At 40.7% G+C, this 21508-nt stretch overlaps 2 protein-coding genes and 1 long non-coding RNA gene across 8 annotated transcripts; 2 read left to right on the top strand and 1 right to left on the bottom strand.

The window, feature by feature from the left end:
- Window positions 1–185: 185 nt before the first annotated feature.
- On the bottom strand, window positions 186–12304 carry LOC136456460 (alpha-amylase 3, chloroplastic-like). 5 transcript variants are annotated; one of them, XR_010759434.1, is made up of 16 exons: window positions 11934–12304; window positions 11683–11816; window positions 10294–10422; window positions 10086–10140; window positions 9728–9847; window positions 9321–9426; window positions 8298–8638; window positions 6841–7472; window positions 5780–5969; window positions 4527–4633; window positions 3109–3358; window positions 2153–2275; window positions 1595–1762; window positions 1295–1499; window positions 1090–1194; window positions 186–541 (listed from the first exon to the last, which is right to left on the bottom strand). XR_010759434.1 is itself a non-coding variant. In XM_066456343.1 (15 exons), the coding sequence occupies exons 1-14, from the start codon at window positions 12192–12194 to the stop codon at window positions 1341–1343; spliced, it is 2775 nt and encodes a 924-aa protein (XP_066312440.1). In that variant the 5' UTR covers window positions 12195–12304; the 3' UTR covers window positions 186–541; window positions 1295–1340. The 5 variants fall into 5 exon arrangements, 4 of the variants coding, with proteins under 4 accessions (XP_066312440.1, XP_066312439.1, XP_066312441.1 ...); XM_066456343.1 differs by lacking the exon at window positions 1090–1194; XM_066456342.1 differs by lacking the exon at window positions 186–541 and having other exon boundaries at window positions 813–1194.
- An 822-nt stretch (window positions 12305–13126) lies between these two features.
- Window positions 13127–16568, top strand: LOC136456463 (branchpoint-bridging protein-like). Of its 2 annotated transcripts, none has more exons than XM_066456348.1 (8): window positions 13127–13566; window positions 13674–13738; window positions 14211–14400; window positions 14505–14593; window positions 14908–15040; window positions 15296–15388; window positions 15487–15589; window positions 16162–16568. In XM_066456348.1, the coding sequence occupies exons 1-8, from the start codon at window positions 13420–13422 to the stop codon at window positions 16536–16538; spliced, it is 1197 nt and encodes a 398-aa protein (XP_066312445.1). In that variant the 5' UTR covers window positions 13127–13419; the 3' UTR covers window positions 16539–16568. The 2 variants fall into 2 exon arrangements, with proteins under 2 accessions (XP_066312445.1, XP_066312446.1); XM_066456349.1 differs by having other exon boundaries at window positions 13130–13566; window positions 14232–14400.
- A 2792-nt stretch (window positions 16569–19360) lies between these two features.
- LOC136458878 (uncharacterized) lies at window positions 19361–21286 on the top strand. Its single transcript, XR_010760078.1, has 2 exons — window positions 19361–19658; window positions 21024–21286. It is a non-coding gene; the product is annotated as an uncharacterized lncRNA (long non-coding RNA).
- Window positions 21287–21508: the final 222 nt, after the last annotated feature.

Raw genomic sequence — 21508 nt, 5'->3', positions numbered from 1 at the left:
ATCTGCCTAAGAATCTCACTTCGTTGGCATCTTGTCTAAAGCAGTATCTTCGCCTTCACAGTTATCTTCTCAATGTGTTAAAGTTTGGTTCGTCCGATATATCATTTCTGCCTACAAGTTGTCAACTATGAATGTAGAATCACCAAAAGTCATGTTGTGGGGTGGTAAAATACATCTCTGACCCATGACGACAATTCAAAATTTATTTCACACATATATACAGTTGTGCTTGATCTTACATAGCTCCAAAATAGTGGACGAAGCTAAATTAATGGACAATGTGCCTGCAAATGATGGGTGGTTCTGGATATATTGAATGTTCAATGGTACTCCTATTAGATAATCCTTTCGGTACGGCAAGTGCTTCCATAGCTACGATCGGCGGCGGCAGCAGCAGCCGCCGCCTCCGCTAGTTGACCATTCTGACGTGCATCTCCTAGCATTATGCTTTCTTCTAGCTTCGTTTGGAAAAGGCGGATTGCTCAAGCAATTTCAGATTTAGTTCAAATGTGAACTGAATCCTAGGGATCTGGATCTCAACCTGCACAATCCAAACATTCTTTAAGAGCTATACTGGGTACCTGTTTAGTCTTTTAGCAGTTACTAGATGAGTGCCCGTGCGTTGCAACGGGTGTAACATAAATTGAATGACATGTTTGTTAGCCAAGTCAAAATCAAGAATATATCAATTTAATTTTTCACATGTATTATACCATGATAATGTCTAGAAACACATTCATTATCGTAATGAATCTGAAATAAAAGATAGGCTTGGAACTTGTTGTCTAAAAGTTACGACAAACATCGGTTACCTCAAAGGCTGAAAATTTATTACTAGGCATCGAATTGAATTTATCAATGCTCTGCCTTGCCAAAACATGTATACTCGGACTTACAATATCTTAACCCGCATGAGGCATGGCAATAATTTATTTTTTGGGAAAAAAAAGTATTTATTGTCAACACGCAACGCGAAGGACGATGAACGAGATTTGGATCACGATCATGATCATTGCGTGGTGATATTCCAATAAATTCCTTTCTCTTTCCATAATTCTCTTTCCATTTTATTCCATTTTATTTACTTGCCTTCCAGTATCTCCATGCGGTGATTATTTGCCTGCCGGTGATTCCGTGAGTTTTATTCCATTTTATTTACTTGCCTTCCCGTGTCTCCATGCGGTGATTATTTGCCTGCCGGATATGGATCGCATGAGTGTTTTGGTCCTGCTGGGTAGATGTTGACAATCCGTATGTTTTAATTGTAGAGATATATAAGAGCTATACTGGGTACCTGTTTAGTCTTTTAGCAGTTATACGCCACTCACAGCCCGCCAAGTCTATGAAGCCACCTCCCAGATTTTGTAATCTTGACCCTCAGCAGCAACAATCCAGTTCTGGGGACCATTTGGCTCAAAATGTTCCGATCCAATTTTCATTGTTAGCTTCTCATCAATTTCAGACGCATATAAACTCCTGTCTGCCTTTAGTATCTTGATCTGTAAGTGTTATATCACATGGCAAACAATTCAAGCGTAAGACATATGAAAATAGGACAAAAGGGGGAAGCAACAGTTGTTTAGTTGCATTTTACCTTGCTGCGGCAATGAATCTTTAGACGTTGTCGGATGGAAATAAATTTAGCAATCTCTGGTTGTAAGTGTGAAAATATGTGATCATAGAAGACTGCAGGAGTGCCGGGGTGTGTCAGGATGTAGGCGTATCCTTGCAATTCCATACCATAGGGGAACCTCCAATGACCCTACAGAGATGCCAGAAACAGTGTGAGGTTGATGCGGTAGTAAAACATGCAGGTTTCTGACAATTTCTGCATCACAAGTTTGATAAGGAATCAAGAGAGACTTCAAGATTTCAAAGAGTTTAACGATGACGCTGAGAAACATTTATTTCTTTTAGAACTAGAAATACACAATATTGAATCAATAAGGAGCAAGCATCCAAAGTCTTACCATTATTGAGAATAAATGCACCAGAACAATCAGGCTATTCAACATGCAGGTCTATACATTTCTTGCTACTTGAATGCAAATACAACTAGAAATATGGCAACTTGCGCAGAGTGCTGAGAAATGGCAGTTTTGAGATAATATGGCACAATTCTATTTGGATACATTGTGATACTAAGTTGTACCTGAGTAGAACCAGTATCATGATTCTCTATAAATGTGACTGCTCTTGAAGGCCACCAACCCAATACTCCAGGGGGTTTCCCTTTTTCATCGGACAAGCGCCAATACTCTGATCTTTCAAGCGCCTGTGTAGGAAAAGACATACTCCATTATTACACATGCAGGGAAAAATACGCAATAAACATTAAATGTAAGTGCACAAAGTCAAACCACTATAATGCAATAGCATCATTCCCAAAAGATTAAAAAGGCTGGTCATTCCTTTCTTAGATGAGTTGGTCTTACAAGCAAACCACTTCACAACAGATAATCAACATTCAGGGACCATCAGACTGTTAGCTATGCAAGATAAAAATTAAAGTCAACCGATGGAACAATTATTTCATATGTCGCATCTGGCATAACAGTTGTAACAGCATTACATGCTTGTAGAGAAGTATTGAAGCGTGGATTATAAAATTAAAGTACCCTCCTCATAAATAAAAAAGTTAAAAGACATGATGTTATGACCTAATCAAATACACATGTAACCTGCTTTATAATATATAAAGCATTCCAGATGATTACTATAATACTGGCCAAGGAATTTGGAGCTACCCACATCACCCAAAAGCCAGATTCAATTTTCCGGTAGATAGGAGGTGAAAATCTTTGAGGGTTCCAGGTACCAGAACAAGTGAGCCCTATGAGAATGTGCAATTTTGAGCTGTTGCTTAAATGATGTTTTGAGCTCTTGTCACCAATTAGACATTACTTGAAGTTTGAAACAGAAATGAAATGTTACTACCAGGATTGTTTTGAACTCTTGCTGCTAATTAGATGCTACTGGAACATTGAAGCAGAAATGAAGTGTACTGGCTCCCAGCCAGGGTCCACAACTTTTTAGAACACTTTGAACTCGGCCCAAAAGAACTGCCATAGAACATTTTTATTTAAAAACTGTAAGATGCAATCGTACCGCATGAAGTATTCCTTTAGTGGTAACATCAAATGCGCCAGCAGTTCCATTTGTAGCATTTATCCAATCAACAATTCTCTGTCTGTGGGCATCCTGATTGTAGTCCATTTCACCATAAGTATAACTGAGGGAGTCCCAGTACTCTCCTACTGCAAAGTATGGTTCACTTGCTTCCAAATAGTCTTTGACATATCCACCCCAGAAACCACGAACAAAGTCAAGTCTCCATCCGTCGTAGCCGACTTCCTTTCTGCAAGCAGAACATGCATGAATAAACACATGATATGCTGACATTTTGTGTAACACTCGAGTCCATCAATATACAACTTACAACCCAATTCATCCCGTCCAGCTATGAAACATATAGGAAAAATTCCTCACATGCCATTGGGTAAACTTAAATCACTCATATGCTGGGAGCCTACATGTCAAGGACACATCAATGGTTTATGAGAGATTGTGCTTTCTCGGTTGCATATAAGGAAATTCCCCAAACATATACTAACAACATTAGAACCTGTAAGCTACGGCCCCCATATTAGAGTACCACATGTCCTGCTCCCAAAGAAAATAATAGATAATGTGGGTGTGTGTTGTAAGGGTTCTGGACCCTCTTTCTTCTTAATATTAAAGATACGCAGCTCTCCTGTGTGTTTGAGGAAAAAAAGAAGATACATAATTCCTATTCATCAAGGACTGCTACTGACATTTAGAGGGAAAATCCATATATATACCTATTTCCAATTGGGAATGAAACTAAAATGTCCCACTGGCTGAGGCACTTTACTAAAAATGCAAGCACAACACAATCACATAAATTTACCGGATCTCCTAACAAAATTACTTTTCAAGGCAAGCTAAACTGACAATATTTTGCAGAGTTCTTAGTGCACCTTCCGTCCATGATCATTTGATGTAGGAGTTAAGCAGAGCAGCTGACTCAAGCACATATATTTTTCTACTATTTAAAAAACATATATTTTCTACCCAAATATTAAGAAAAAAACTGGTAGTAAACTGATGACAATTTGCAGGGTTTCTATTGTACCGTCCATTCATTCCAATTTGTTACAGGAGCTAAGCTGGGGACAGTGTATATCATATGCATTAACAAAAAATATTCCAGCTTTCAAAAGAAAATCGTTCCTATCTCAAACTCCAAGATACGAGCTGAGTCCACAAACCATAGAGGCACGTGGAACTATACGGATGCTGCATCAAGGACATTTCCATAATGCATGCAGTGCAACAACAACAAAAAAAAAACTAGACCAACCTAGGAGGAACTTCAACCTGGGTGGTCTGGGCATACATACACCACCCTCGACCAACTGAGCTAGCTCAGCTTCCTAGTGCAACGAACAATGAAGCATGAGCAATGGCAAAAAGCTATCACCAAGAATGACAGAATAACTGACCTCATCCAGCAAAGCCATTCTTTAAGATCATTCCTCACAAACTCTTGGGAGTGATCAATGTTTGGTGCTGCATGGAAATTATCTCCACTGCTCTTGTTTCCTCTTCCCTGCAGGAACAAGAGTTTTACCCCAACATAAAATGGAAATATTATATTATCATAATTTCTTAGTGCAATAAAATGGAAAGGAATGGGAGTACTAAGCTGAACATGTTTGTTTATGCAACTTAGTATGGGTGTTAATCTGAACATTTGCTGTTAATACTAAATATATGCAAGTACAAAGGTTCAACAAGTCCAATTAGAGTTATATATTGGTGAATCGAAACTAGTTTATGTGAAGGAACAAATGGACCAATTGTATGTGTTCATGTTGCTAGAAATTACTGCTGGGCCAATGGACCAATAAGAGAATAAAATTTAGAGTTAAGTAGGGAGTTGACAGGGATTGCATCTAATGCACCTGTGAATTTGTAATACCTATGGGCTATGGTGTACTATAATATCAGCTTGACTGTATCCAAGGTTCATGTTCACTGGATGCCTAATGTTAAATTCTAGGTTCACTGAGTTCAAGTGGGAATTTAACCATATGTTTAATAACCATACTGGTAGTTCAACTAGTGAGTTACCCATTTCATTGGATAGATAGTCAGACCATCAGTTTGGGAAAGAAAATAGTAAATTTAATACTCCCTCCGTTTCAAATTATAAGACGTTTTGGCATTTCTAGATACATAACTTTTTCTATGTACTTATATATACACTATGTCTGGATACATAGTAAAAGCAAAGTATCTAGAAAAGCCAAAACGTCTTATAATTTGGAACTGAGGGAGTATTAGCCAAAAAAGTGGCAAAAAAAAAATCATGGGAGCCTTAATTTGCATACAAATCTAACAGACATCCACTGCCTAGCTTGGTGTTTGGCTGTACAGAGCAGTAGGGCACTTCCTTAGTTCCTTCACCTAATTACATGTCCCATCTTTGAACATGTGTACAGTCCTGGACTAGTGTTGCTTGTGCAGTGTGAAACCAGCATGTTCAAATGTGTTTACACCCAATGAGAGAAAATTAGTATGAACAGTTTTGAGACCTAATCAGTTTTTTTACCTTCTTTCCCGGCAAAACTACTGATCTAGTACAGTTTCTTAAAACTGTTTTAACCTACCATTGAATTTTTTTTATATGTCCACTGACAATCATATGCTAAGCCCTCTAAATAAATATATTTTAGAAAAGAAAAGCAGATACCTGGAAATGTGGATCATCAGCAACAACTGCTCGATCATCCCAGTTCATACGACCACCAAAAATATTCCAGACACCATTGTTGTTCTGAAACTGAGCACACCTATGATTTAGAACAGCATCACCAAGAACCTTGATGCCAGCTTCATGGAAAATCTTCACAAGTTCCTTCAGCTCATCCATGGACCCATATCTGAAATGTTGGTTTATCTTATTAACGAATGACATCAGCTTGTAAGATGGTTTAATAATATATACTTAATAACAAACTGGATTTCTTAAGTCTCACACAATTACTTCTGAAGATCATAGACTTCTATGCAAGTTAAATATAAAAATGTCAAGCATTTTCCAAGGTCAGCTGGAGTCTAGTAAATTGAGCAATTGATGGCAGGACCAAAGCAAGTTTATTGTCCCCAACTGCAAACATGCTTCTATACAGAAAATTAGTAGCAAAACCTTCAGAACTCTACACACCAGAGATAGAGTGTTTAGCCCCTAGGCAGTCTTCACAAAATGCCCAAAAGTTTTCTAGAGTCTAGATCAAGCGAATGAAAAAGGTTATGGAACATCAATGGTCTGTAACTATATATTCCCCAAACTTCTAGCCAGAATGAATAAATAATAATCCCCACAGGAAACAATATCATGTCAGTTTTTGCACTAAACTAAGGAAGAAACTATGGTTTTGCATAGTCAGTATGGTTTCACATATTCAGTATGTCAAATAGCCACAAGTTTCTAGCTTGGACAATAACAAATGCATTATAGGCTATTGCACTGAGAACTAAAAAACCGTATCTACATGATGACTTCAAGTGTCAAGTATCAACAATTTGTATGTTGCACAGAACTGCAGTTGGATGCGATAGGTGAGTTTTGTTAAATTCAATTTACTTATTAGGACCAAGCTCAAATCAAGAGAAGGTGGCTCTTGCACATTTATACACTAAAACCAGTATATGGGATCTCAAAGGAGGTGTTTTCTTATAAAAGATAAACAGATGAGGACAGAAGTGCTATAACATATGTTCAATGGATGATTTTGCATGTAAAAACTATACCGGGAGTTTAGATTATATAGATCCCTTGGCATGTATCCTTCAGGTGACACAGAATCAGTTGGTGGTGGTGACCAGACAATAGTGAAACCTAGGGACGACAACTCCTTGGCCTTTCTACCAAGCTCAACATAACATTTCCCTGACTTATGAGATTCCCAGTTAAATCCTTGGCACAATATCTCAAAACCAGATCCAGTGCCAGAACATGCTGGCTTTGTGCTTAATGTGTCATCGAGGTGTACAGACTCATCTACAGAATCAATGGTGGGGCTCCTGAAAATGCTATAAGCTACTGTTGCAAGCCTTTCTATTTCTTGTAGGATGTCTTCTTGAAGAACTTTATTCTTAGCTTTCTGACCTCTTCTAGACGATAGGCCAACCACCAGATTTCTTATATCACTGATTAAGCCATCAGCCTGTGAAGACTTATCCTCTACTTTCTGTGCCTCAGCCTTGTCGGGATCCTGAGTGCTACCATGCTGACCCACTCTTGTAAGTGGCACACAGAAATCAGATCCATTCTCAAGATTTCTCAACCAAGTATACTCATCAAGTTTGAGCACAAAAAACAGACAAGAATACTCTGCATCTAGTGAGAATGAAATTGAGTTTCCTGCTCCATCAGCTTTTTGCTGCAACAAGAGAGAAGATGTGTGAGGAGTGTTCGTTTTTTTTTGCGCATAGTGAGGAGTGTTAAACTGATTTCAAATCAGATCAAGTCACTGAATCATCAAAAATAAATACATAAAGCTCTACAAAATGGAAAACACAACAAGAGAACATATCAAAAGATCAAAAAGAAAACTTGCATGGAGCATTCAGGTGTACATTTTGTTGAGAGATGACCACTTGTAAGGAGCTGATCCTCAGTTAACCAAAAAAAACTGTCCTAGGAAGGCACCCGAATGAATGCAGGACACACACAAATAAGGAAGAGTTGTACAAACACACAACTGTTAAATGTTTATTAAATGTAAGTTTCAAATTCCTACGCATTTTAAAATTTACCTAAGGATTTAAACAACATACGGTCCCTCACAAATTTCATGGGGAAAAAGACTAAATCATTATGTTCTTCCTAGTAAAGGGGGCCATAAATAACTGAGGAAACAAAAGAAATAGGCAGAGTAATGTTAAGGTGCAAATTTTCTTTATAAGATAGAAGACTCAAGCTTGTGGCGAGGAAGGCTAAAATGAATCAAGTTTTGGATTAGAGATTCATATAATTCAAAAGTACAAGTGGTATGGCTTCTTTCGAGTAAAGTTGAAATCATAAAGCCCAAAAAATACAAGTAAGCTTCATGTAATCCCAATTCAAAGCTCTGCTGCTTGTTAACTATTATCAAGTCAAGTTACTAGTACATTTTGTTTTCTTTTATAGGCATTATATAAACTTGATGCAGTCCATTTGAGCCTTTGCCATCTACCATTCCAAGAGCTTAACTTCAAGGTCATACCTGTAGCAAGGTCTGAAGAGCTTTCTGTCGGAAGATTTTCGTTGTCGGTGGATGTGGTTCTGGTGGGATCTCCCATGTCATATTATTGTCTTTGCAAACTCCCCAATGAATGACAACATCGCCAGGAATATCAGTGTCAAATACCACAAGTCTTTTATGTGTTTCAATGTCTCTCCTCACAGTGACAGTAACAAGATTCTGAACATACTCTGATTTTAGGATGGGGTATTCTTCATAGAACCCTGATATATGTTTGCCACTCAAACCTGTATCCTGAGGTGAAGTGTTTTGTGGCTGAGAACTAGATCCTTCATATTTCTTCAATGCATGCCCCAAATCACCTGAGAATTAAGACAGATATATTACAAAACTTTCCTAAAGGCACAAAGGAATTCTTAAACTTTTTAGAACAGATATCATGTAATTCCATGAGTTTGCTTCTTAATATAATGATACGCAGTTCTATGTGTTCGAGAAAAAAAAAAGTAATTTCATAAGAATGCCAGAGTTATGACTTGAGGAGCAAAACAAGTTCACCGGTGTACACAACGCTAGTTCCCAGGGAAACAAAAGGCAGAACAACAAATTTACATGTTGGGAATTTTTTAACAGAATCTTGATATATAATTGCTCAGAAGTGCATTGGTTTGTGGATTTGTACTACTGCAATCCAAAGCTTGCATCTTTCTGTTCTATAAACTCAGAGACGGATTAGATGTTATAATGTATAATCTTTCTTAAAAGAAACCGATGCTCTAACATGGAGTATGCATTTAGCGCATCATTGATGAAACATGCCATAAATATGAAAATATTGAACAATGTAGAACATTGTAAAATGAAATAAATCGACAATGGAGCGCTATCGCCTATTCCTTTACAGATAACCAGATACATTTCAAAATCTCCTGTGTAATAGTATATAATATTCCAAATTCCAAAATATCAGAATGTACACATCACTCAGGGGCAAGCACATCACTATGATCCAAAAATGTAATTGTTAATGAAATTCTTAACAACCTGGCCAGATATCAATATCTTGTTTTCCTCCACCATTGAAGGATCCATTTAAGGGTATTCTGAAATCCCTGCCCTTATGCTGAAACCATGCACCTGTTTCCTCTTCCTAGCAAAGCAACAATATCCGAGACATTCAAATTTTACCCCAAGTAATCAAACCCACAATGAAGAAAAAAAAAGTATATAAAGGAACACGGGGCAAGTGGTCAGTATTGCCTTTTTGTGTAGATATATATGTCATGTACTCATGTTTACATGGTACCATTTTTTTTTGGGACAACTACAGTGTTTGAAAAAAGAAATCCAGTTTAGGATCGTTTAGCTACTGTTTCAATTGGCACAACGTCAAAGCACCACATCATCTAGAAAATAATATAGGAAGCTATGCAATGGTGTAAAGTTGAAACCTTTAGAACAAAGTTGACAGCAGCGATTGGAATGTCTTTATCAAATTTGATTTGCACTTCATAAAGGAGCCGTCCTTCTGAATTGGGCAAAATCTCCAATGGTGTTTCAATTGCATAGTCCTGAAAAATCAGATATTGTCCAGCTATTGAAAGCTAAACGAGCAAATTTAATGGCTAAATGATAATTAAGAAAGGCATTAGCTTTTGATTATCTCAGATATCAATATAAACTTGGAGAATTTCTGCTTGAAAAAACATAAACTTGGAGGAGATTCCTTGCATTTTTATATCATAGTGCAAGTGACAGATAGCTGCAAGCTATATGAAATGCTTGTAACAGTTTTCACAGGAGTAGAACCTTGATTGCAACTGAACCGAGTGGTCTCATTTCTAAAGGAGGCTGATCCCATTCTCTGCAAAAACATCGATAACACAGGATAAGATGAAATTAAACATGGTCTGAGAAAGGTACAATCTGTAGTAAAGAAAACAGTAACCAATTATTTCATTTCCTTCTCCAGGAAAGAGAATGAAGGGCGGGCTTGGTGCAAGCGGTAGAGTCTTACCGACTGTGACCGGAAGGTCCTGGGTTTGAGTCGCGGTCTCCTCGCATTGCAAAGGCGAGGGTAAGGCTTGCCACTAACACCCTTCCCCAGACCCCGCATAGAGCGAGAGCTCTCTGCACAGGGTACGCCCTTCTCTAGGAAACAAAATGTGAATGCCTTATTTTTTCTAAAACAAGTTTCAATATGGGGAAAAAGAAACGACAAGTTATGCCAGATACGCCTCGGCAAATTCCTTCTTTAAGTAATGTACACAAAGTCGAGATACCAAGACAATTCCAAAGGAGTCTGAGCAAAAAAGGTATAGCAACTACTAATCTAAAATACAATAATGAAATCTTCTCCTTCAAAGTTGTCCTACATGCTATGAATCCAAGGCTCATGCTTAGAAGTTATTCCAAATTCCGAATAAAACAAACAAGATATTTAAGGTGCTTACAATTGGATTACGTAGGAACAGACCTAAACTGAAACCGCTCCAACGCCAACCCCTCGGCCAATACAACAACAACAAAGCATTTAAGTCCCAAACAAGTTGGGGGTAGGCTAGAGTTGAAACCCAGCAGAAGCAATCAAGGTTCAGGCACGTGAATAGCTATTTTCCAAGCACTCCTATCTAAGGCTAAGTCTTTGGGTATATTCCATCCTTTCAAGTCTCCTTTAATTGCCTCTACCCAAGTCAACTTCGGTCTTCCTCTGCCTCTCTTCACATTACTATCCTGGCTTAGGATTCCACTACGCACCGGTGCATCTGGAGGTCTCCGTTGGACATGTCCAAACCATCTCAACCGGTGTTGGACAAGCTTTTCTTCAATTGGTGCTACCCCTAATCTATCATGTATATCATCGTTCCGAACTCGATCCCTTCTTGTATGACCGCAAATCGAACGCAACATACGTATTTCCGCGACACTTATCTGTTGAACATGTCATCTTTTCGTAGGCCAACATTCTGCACCATACAACATAGCAGGTCTAATCGCCGTCCTATAAAACTTGCCTTTTAGCTTTTGTGGTACCCTTTTGTCACAAAAAAATGATGGTAAAGTTTCGCGCCTTCCAGGTTAACATACAAGCAAACATCACACCCTGCCTGTTAATCATTTTTCAATTGAAGTGGTTCACGGCTTCCCCTAATGTACCCAAAACTAGATTAGAAATTGCTTCATCTGCCATTCCTCGGCCATTCAAGCATTGGAGCAGGAGCTACTTGGATACAGCAAGCCAGAACACAATGAAATGTGGGCACGCTTGCCTGTCTGATCCCACTGTTGATTCCATTTGTTGCACTTAATAATGCAAAAATCGGGGTTCGTGATCCACAGGTAGCCATCGGCCATCGCCATGATGAAAATATAAAATAAAAGGGTGCAGAAGAAGATCAAATATTACCTTCCATGCTCATCATCGTGCGAGACACCCCAGTGCAACACCCACTTCCCCGGCACATTACATCCGACAACGACCTTGCACTTGCCTTCGGCGTCCGGCTCCGCATCCACCCTCACCCACGCCTTCCCTTCCACCTGGGTTTCACCGCAGAACTGAAGCATCAGCAACACCCCCAGACCAGAAACGAAGAAATACACACGGACACCGTCTCAGCACAGATCACGCAGCGCGGCAGGGATAGAGGAAGCTACAGCTTGGCATCGGCGCAGGGGGAACGTCTCGGAGAACCCCGCTCCAGCGTCCTCGTCGGTGCCAGCCACCGGCGTCTCCGCGGCCCCGGCTCGGGCCACGACACGGCCGCCGAGCCTCACGCGCCCGTGCTGCGCGGCACGGCACCGCCCGGCCCGCGGCCGCGCGGCGGACACCTGCACGAAGGCGCTCCCGAGCAGCCCTGCCCGAGCCGGCGGTGCCGCGCCCGGGATCGCACGAATGCACCAGCTCCCCACCGACATGGCTAGCTCTCTCTCTCTCTGAGAGTCCGGGTGAGTGCGTGACTCTGTGGTGTGCGTGTGAAGGAACGGAAGCGAATGAGGGAACGAGAACGGAAGAGGGGGAAGAAGGGGGAAAAGCGAGGCGAGATGAGTCGGAAATAAGAAGTGCGTGTTTAGTTCAGAGTTTGGTTAGGGTAGTATTTTTGTTTTTATTTAGTAATTAGTGTTTAATTATGAATTAATTAGACTTAAAATGTTTATCTCGTAGTTTTTAATTAAAGTATGTAATTAGTTTTTTCGTCTATATTTAATGTTTTATATACGTATCGTAAGATTTAATATAATGACTGCTGTAGCATTTTTTTTTTGAAAACTTGGAACTAAATGAGCACGAAATGCCCCCGCAAAAGGTGAGAGATACGTGGCAGGAAAAGCAGAAGGGTCGGCCGGGGAAGATTGTTTTGCGGGCCCACACGTCCGGGGCGATAGCCAGGGCCATGGGGGCCGTGGGGGAACCGCGAGGGTCCCGCGCAGGGCAAAAGTTAATTACTATTTTGGGATCCCGGGCCTCCGTTAACGCTACTAAGCCCTTATTTAGTTCCACCCAACTTCCAAAAAGTTGCTACAGTATCTGTCACATCGAATGTTTGTGGTCCGTGCATGGAGCATTAAATGTAGACGAAAAGAAAAACTAATTGCACAGTTTGGTGGAAAATTGCGAGACGAACGTTTTGAGTCTAATTAGTTCATATTTGAACACTATTTACCAAATAAAAACGAACATGCTACAGTAACCTCAAAATCCAAACTTCTCCAACTAAACAAGGGCTAATTAATTATTACCCTCTATATTACCGGAGATTGGAGAAGGCGTGTGGAACACAAAAAGGGCCGGGCCGCGCCCGTGCGTGGGGTCAGTTCCTGGAGCCACGTGTCTTGTACTGGTACCGGCCGGATCGCTAACACTGATCCCGCTGTCGTTGCTCCGTGTGGCCGTGTGGGTGTGTGTGTGGCCTGTGGGCTGTGGCCGGCTGGCCGCTCGCCCGCTCCAGCCCGGCCGAGCCGAAACGGGCGACCGGGAGGAGGATCGTTACCAGCCTTGACGAGCAACGACAGCCACAGAGCCCGACCGGGAGGAGGATCATTACCAGCTCACCTCGGCGCCAGCACCACACACCGCCGCCGGCCCGCCGCCCTCCCGCTACTCGTGGCAGACGGACCGACAGGCACGCGCCTCTCTTGTGGGATGCTACTACGGATAACGTGCGCCCAACCCGCGCCTTCCGCGGCGGCCCAGTTGAGGCTGCCTGGGCGTGCGCGGCCAGCGCCGCGTTTACGCCGACGCTGCGTCTCTGCTTCTGCGTCGGACGGCGCCGGCACTCCAAGCTCTCCGGTACAGTGAGCACAAAACTCCGCTTTGGTTTCAAAGTTCCTCTTTCTCCCGCAATTCCTGGAAGGTCTGACTGTTGGAGCCGTTTCGCCTTCTTGCTACCACGGCAGCTCCACTGCAACCCTTTGGCCGACCTCCTGGGTCCGGACGTCGAACCCAGCGGCTCACGCTCACAGTACGTTTTTTTTTTTCCCCTTTAGATTGACACTATGCCACTATGTGTGTTCGACTGCTCGTGCTGGTTAGGACGTTAGGTGATCGGAGAATTGTGAATTGAGATTATGGATGGGCCGTGCGCTGGTCTTGAAGATGGCACGCACAATTTGTGTATGATTGAACTGTCGAAAAATCACCCAAATTCGTCATTATACGATTTGTCGGAATAAGGATGTCTATTTGCACAGATAGAATGTACTTAAAACATGCTGCCTTCATTGTTCAACCTATCTATGTACTTGTTGTTTTAATAGATTTATTATTAGGTGTGTTATGGTACAGTTTTTGCAGAGAGTTGTGTCTCTAGTGAGGGATTGAAATGGCAGCAGAGTTTGGATATTTTTAGTGCATATCATCAAAGCCTTTATGATTGAGAGTTTGAAGTTTGTATCCATCTAGAAAAACTAGTGCAGGTTTTGACACTTTATTAGCTTTGATTTTTTTCACTGCAGGAGTACAACTCCAATTACAGGGAAGGGAAAACTGAGGTCTTGGGTCGGTCCAAATGGGCAGTACTACCGTGAGCTGCCGTGCCCCAGCTGTAGGGGTAGAGGTTACACTCCATGCAAGGAGTGCGGAATAGATAGATCAAGTTTGGACTGCCCTATGTGCAATGGCAAGGTGAACCTTCCATATATCTTGTGAGTCATCATGGAGGAGAAAAATATAATCCTATACATGTAAATTTCGTGAACTTACAAATTTGTGCTATGCATTTGTATCAGGGGATTCGAATGTGTCTACAATGTAGTGGAGAGTGTGTGATATGGCAGGAATCTGTTGATGAACAGCCATGGGAGAAAGTTCGGTCAAGGTACCCTTTTCTACTATATTTGTTATGTTCACCTTGCCCCTTGTGATTTGCTGTTTCTCTCAGCAGATCGACTGCATATTGTTTCCCTGAAAATCTTCAAGCTTTAACTGAGACTGCATTATGGCTTTGAATTGTCAAACCCATCGGCATTCAAGTATTTTTAGTAACTTTTACTGATGACTGAAGTAACATTACATGATATGGTTCTTATACACGGCAAATTGGAAGATATACTTTTGGATTCCTGTGCATACATGTGTTCGAGAAAAACATTCCTGTGCATACATTGTCATATATCCTTTCTGTATTTGCAGTTCTCCTTTGAAAGTAAAAGAAGATGACGAAGTTGACAAGTTAGAGATAAATATCAACAACCCCAAAAGATCAAAGCGTACTTATGCATCACCTTCACCGGAAGTTGCCATGAAGATTAGCCGATCTTTAAGAGTAAGTAATATTTTCTACACATATGTACACATGCGACTGTACCTTGACATCCATAATTTATATGGGTCTACAAAACTTATATGCACCACTAACACAGAAATACTTAAGTAAATCCCTGTACACCTGGTAACCTGATTACTAACAATGTAGCCCTGTTCCTTCTCTTTGATACTAAAACATTTCAGCTCTACGAACTTTCTTTGTAATTGTTTTCTTTTCTTGTGACTTTTAAATAGTCTTAAATATTAATTGCAGAGTCTAAATGCTCAAACAGGATTGTTTACTAAGCACATGAAGCTTATACACCAAGACCCCGAATTGCGTGCTCAAAGAGTTGCTGCCATCAAAGTAAGATGCCATGCAAAGTGTTTCATTGGTGCGTTCTTATTAAATGCAGTAGTTGATCTGGGCATGTTCGTTTTTCCCCAATGCTATTGAACATGAAGAGAACAAAAGGTACTGCTGCTGCAAGAAAGCGTGCTTCTGAAATTCAAAAGGCATTCTTCAGTGATCCTGAGAACCGGCTCAAGAGAAGCATTGCCATGAAAGGTTAATGATATATCTTACCTTTAACTCAGAAGACATCAAAATTAATTAAGTTTCACCCAGTTTGACTTCTAGCCAGCTAGAACGTACTTGTTGTCCTTACATTCTTAGTTAGCATTTGGCCTTGTACATATACTCCTTCCAGTATCAATAAGTGCCTGTTTAGTTCCCAAAATTTTGCAAAATTTTTCAAGATTCCCCGTCACATCGAATCTTTGGACGCATGCATGAAGCATTAAATATAAATAAAAAATAAAACTAATTACACAGTTTAGACGAAATTCACGAGACGAATCTTTTAAGCCTAATTAGACTATGATTGGACACTAATTGCCAAATAACAACGAAAGTGCTACATTACCATTTCCCAAAAAATTTCGCCAACTAAACAAGGCCTAAGTGACGTTTTTATATTGTATGGTCCTCAAACTGTCTAGTATGGAGTTGCTGTATTAGCACCAGAATTACCCACAGTTTTACCTTATTGCCTTTTTTTCTTACTGGATTGTTTTAGGTTTCATCAAATTTATTGACTTGACATTTGATGAGCAACATTGCAACCTGATGCTTTACAGGGGTGAAATTTTACTGCAGCAAATGTGGACAAGAAGGACATAGAAGCTTTTATTGCCCTACAGTGAGGAAAGGTTCAACCAGGCTGCAGTTCAGGTGCCGGTTGTGTGGCGGAGAAGGGCATAACAGTCGGACATGTGGAAAACCAAAGTCCGAGAAAGAGCACCAACAACATCCTCGGCACTGCAGCCGATGCAGTGAAATGGGACACAACCGGCGTAACTGCCCCTCATCCACTGATGTGGGCATTGGTGCTTCAGGCTATGTGGTTAACAAAGTTAATAGTTCTAACTCAGCTGTTTATTCATGTAGTCTCTGCTTAGAAAAGGGGCATAACAGACGAACATGCCCAAAAAGAAAGGCTACCTCAGTAAAATGAAAAGTGTGAGTTGTTAAAATTGCATACTAATCCAGAGCAATCATGTGAAAGACCTGCTATATATTAGTTTCCCACACACCCTGTCAGTGCAGTTGCCTAATAAAATTTTCCACAAAGACGAGGACAAATGTTTTTTTGGATTTGGCGGTTGAAAGAAACGGAAACAATTTTCTAAACTGACATAAAAATGTTAAAAATGTATTCTGAATATGAACCAAACTTTCTTTTCCTAGAACAGTGGAATGTAGAAATCAAATGTCGTCAAGTGATGAAAAGGAAACCTGTTCTACAGAAATAGCCTTTAACTTGTTTGGTATTTTGTCTTCATTGCATAATTTGAGCCATTGCCATAACTCTGGCATGTTTGCAATGCTACTCTAAAGTCATCCTTTGACTATTGTTAAATGACACTCTCTTAAACCCCATGTTATCACTGACCTCCAGTATGCGGGACACAAACCTAACTTGTCTGGAATACCTCCATTGAAGAAGCTTGTGACTTAGAAACATGCTCTGTGATGTTCCCTCCTGTTCTGTCGGTGGCATCTGAATTCTCTTTGAACTTACTGCCAGAACACAGATGATTTTAATACCAGATAAAAACGGGTAGACACCCGGTCGCGAAAAAAAAATTACCAGACTGAGACACTGAGTGCAGTCGAGAAGGGTGCTCTTGTCCCCGAGCAATTTGGATAGGCAGTCATAGTGACCTCATTATCTTGTGTTACATTATGATCTAAGATAAGCGTCATGTTCGCTTGGCTTATAAGTCGTATTTTTTCAGCCAACGAACATTATTTTTCTCTCACAACAAATCAGCCAACAGTACTTTCAACCACGGCTTATCAGCCAAGCGAACAGGGCACGGTCGTTCTGAGAGGACATACGTGTCTGTCTGTCAGCAGAAGCTGGCACTGAAAGAGCTCAGCAATTGTAGAAGCGCTTGATTAGGCCTCTATGCCCTGTTGCAGCAACGTCATGTGCACTTGCAGCTTCTTCCTGTCTGCATGTAGAAAATTTTGCAAATTTCAAATGATAAGGTTAGAGTCTGAGTTATGTTGTACTGCTTTTATTTGGAGGAATTTGATAACTGGTTGTTTTCAAAAAAAAATTGATTACTGGTTTGAGTTCCTACACTGGAACTTAAATGTATCCTCATGTGTTCCATTTTCTTGACTCCATGGATTTTCTTTCCTTATCGTCACTACATTTGTTAGTATTTTCTCGTCAAAGTGTCTTGTCAAACCCAGACAATGACCAGGCTTGTTTTTCGTGATATCCCCCTCGCAGCAACAAAGAATTCTACATCCGATTTGGTTTGCAGTGAATACTTTGTTTTGTAGGGGGTTCAACATGAGGAGAGCATATGAAAACAATAGAAACAATTGTGTCACTTTGTTACCTGCTAGCTCCACAAAATCTGAAACTCCTTTTAGTGGCGATGCTTGCCGATTGCCGTGGAGTGTAGCAATGCTTGCAACTGCCGTGGACTTGCTTCCATATTTCCATTGTGTTCTGTGTGAAATCATATTATTGTTAGTAGGCAGCCAGCAGCCTATGATTGATGTTCAATGCCACTCTTAACTATTAACACGAGGAGTGTAAGTGCAGCCACTTCTTGATGGGTCTAAAGCCTCAGTTTGAGGACTGACATCTGAAAGCTCTATGCTTAATTACTTTTATAGCTGATCAACCTTATGCCATAATTTGTTTCCTGGTACTGTGGAGACAATAATTTAGCCGTTGACTGCGAGTTTATCTTAGTCTTTTTTTTAAAGATATTTATCGTTGCATTTTGGACTCTGGAGATATCGGTTCGTTCGTTGTGTTTGTTGTTGGAGAAAAGTGAGGCTGGCTCAACTGACTGAAGTGGGAGGTGTAATTATACCTCTAACCACTTAGGCTCTGTTTGGAAGCCCAGTTTTTGGCTCAATACCACTGTAAATTATAGGCCTTAAAACTTTTTCGATCCAACTCAAGAAATGCTGTTTGGAAGCCCGGTGAGCCGATTTTTTTTACATCCGATTTGGGCCAAAACCTACATAAAATAATTGAGTCTGTCTACTCAACAACCATATATTTTATGCCGTTTCAACACATAAATTTTTTTACACCATATAATTAAGATCCAACAACTTTCATTCTCCTTCTAACTCCAGCCTTCTTCTACCTACAGTCTTTTTCTACCTCCAGATAATCATAAAAACACAGATCCACGTATGACAAGAAATAATTTTTTGGTATGCAAGGGAAAAAAAATCCGTCACGTCGACTCCACATCCAGCGGTTCTCCAACGTATCAATACAGGCCTCGCTGCTTCCGTCCGCGATGCTGATGCACGCCATCGATGGCGATGGTAGCGTCCATCCCACGTCAGAGTAGTGCAACTTCATAGACGGACGAATCCGGACGAAAAGAGAGAGAAAGAGAGGGGAAAAAATTATGCGTTTTTTTTTTACTAAAACAACGTGTGTGTTGTATAAGAAAAAGATTATGGGTCACCTCCGGCCCGAGAAAAAACACGACATCTAATCGATAGGGATGAAAACGGATCGGATACGGACGGATATCACCGATATTACATTTGTTTTCATATTTCTGTCCGGATTCGGATTCGAATACGGATAGTGTCAACTATGTCGGATAGGATACGATTGGATATCGACATCATAAATATGCGATTTGAGTATTCGGATATGGATACGGTATCGGATGTTGGATATCTGGACTCGGATACGGACAGATCTCAACTTCTCTAAACGGATTCGGTTTCGAATACGATCGGAAAGTATCCGTACCGTTTTCATCCCTACTAATCGAGGACATCGCTCCATTCGCTGGCTGGCGCTGGCTTCACCCGACGGGGCCGAGCGAGGTTTCCTCGCGGCATCGGCGGCGGCGGCCTCTAGCTAAAGCCGGTGAGAAGAAGAGGGTATCTCGATCTCCCTTCGCTGGCTACTCCAGACGGAGGCGAGGGTTCATTGCGGTGACTACGGCGGCGGCGGGAACGACGACGACGGCCCCAAGTTGAGTGCGGTGAGAGAGCACCGAGGCGCTGCGAGCGAATCCACGTCCTCTGCGCCTGAATCCTATAGCCTCGACGACAGATATCAAATCAGGTATCCTCCCTTGTCCCCTCACGTTCTTCTATCCCTTCTCGTATTTTTGTTCTTTATTTTTTCTAGTATGTTCATGTCGATCTTGTACTAGTCTATTTAGATCTAGTATGTCCATGTCGATCTTGTGCTAGTCCATTTAGATCTACACCAACCTCACCCCTAAACGGGATGGAGAGGAATTTGACATGTGAACTTTTTTTTTTGGCTGAACACGGGTGCAAGAAACAACATGGTTTACCTGCTGCTTGAATGTTTGTTCTTGTCTCAGCATGGCCATCTTGATGTGTTCCTTCTCGATCTTTATCTCTGCCCACCCTACACACAAGTATCAGCTCGCTGGGCTGGACAGTGTGTCTACAACAATTAGAAATGGATGTGAGATGCTAACACATTTGTAGCACTTCTCTTCAGTAGAACACAGTGATAGATTGGTATAGAAGCATGTGTACAGAACACAGTTTCCTCCCTTGTGCTCTCCTTAGAACATGTGGTATATAGTAGGACTCATATAGTCCATTCATCTCCTATGTTTTGTTTTCGTACATCATTCTAATTTATGCCACCGGATTATCTATTTATATACTATCCTTTCATGTGAATGAGTAGTAGAGCTAATACATTACTGTTATATGCTTATATCTCCATCTCCATCAAACAATTGTAGAATAGGCATACATTATTGCTGTTGAAATCGCATGTACTGCTGAACCTGAATACTACTTTCCAGTGTTCTCTGACTTCTGTCTTACTAATTCTCAGTTTTCCTGTTGACATTACTTCTGTCTTACTTTCCAGTGATCTCCATCAATCGTGCGGCAACTAGCATAGATAAGGTTGCAGTAAGCTGCAACCTCTCCTGTTGTAACACATATATAACATTCATTGAGTTCAATACGCAGTTGTTGTTGGCTGCTCTCTACATTTCCTTTCCTTTTTTTAACATATCAGTTTTCCTTTCCTTGCCTCACTGTCTTAAACTTGAGTACAGAATATTTTTGTGGAATTTAAAATGCAATTATGTTATCTTCGGAAGAATTCTGTAGCCATTCCCATTTTGTTATGAAGTTCTCTTTCTCTAATGTAAAGTGGGTGATGAGAGGATTGAGAGCCTAGAGATTCTAAGACTGAATGCAGATTTCACAATGATTAACTAATGACTCACTTAACTTTCCTTCCCATGTGTCAATAAATTTGCATCGCTCCTGTAATCTTATTGTTCCAGTTCATTGTGACATAATGTAACCTGGATATCTTGTGTTATATTGCTAATTCTATATTACAGAATAAAATTTCTGTTGCATTGCAATTCCCAAGTTTGTTTATTTAGATTATACAGTGTATTTTATAACTCTATATATTTTGTAGGTTAGTCGCCGCAACATTTACAGATCATGCAAAATCGAAGAGTTTACCGGTGGAGGGGTATGAAGTCACACAATATTGTTTGATGCTAGCAGTTCCTTCAACCATCAGTCAATTGTTTTTAAACATTATTTATGTCCTTGTATTTGAGCTTAGAAGAACAATCCGAGCATGCCAACTTTGTTGGATCCTATTTGAAGGAACTATGTCGAATTTTGGCTCCTCGTTGGATATGAATTTTGTTTAGCTTTCAGCTTGAACATGTCTTGTTTTCGAATTTTCTATATGCTCCATGTCATGATTGTGCTTACTTGGCTCACTGAGATGTCCCGTAGTCACTGCTGCAGACTTTGGTCATTTGAGATGTCAGAAGTCAAGTCACAGCCTTCAGCCATTTGGGACCAGCGTCAGTGAGTGTGAGCGTGTGTGTGTGAATCCAGCGTCAGTGAGTGTGAGTGTGTGTGTGTGTGAATCCAACGTCAGTGTGT

The sequence above is a fragment of the Miscanthus floridulus genome, chromosome 6 (genome assembly GCF_019320115.1).
Source record: "Miscanthus floridulus cultivar M001 chromosome 6, ASM1932011v1, whole genome shotgun sequence".
Classification (NCBI taxonomy): Eukaryota; Viridiplantae; Streptophyta; class Magnoliopsida; order Poales; family Poaceae; genus Miscanthus; species Miscanthus floridulus.
This window is presented reverse-complemented; position numbering and strand designations above follow the sequence as displayed.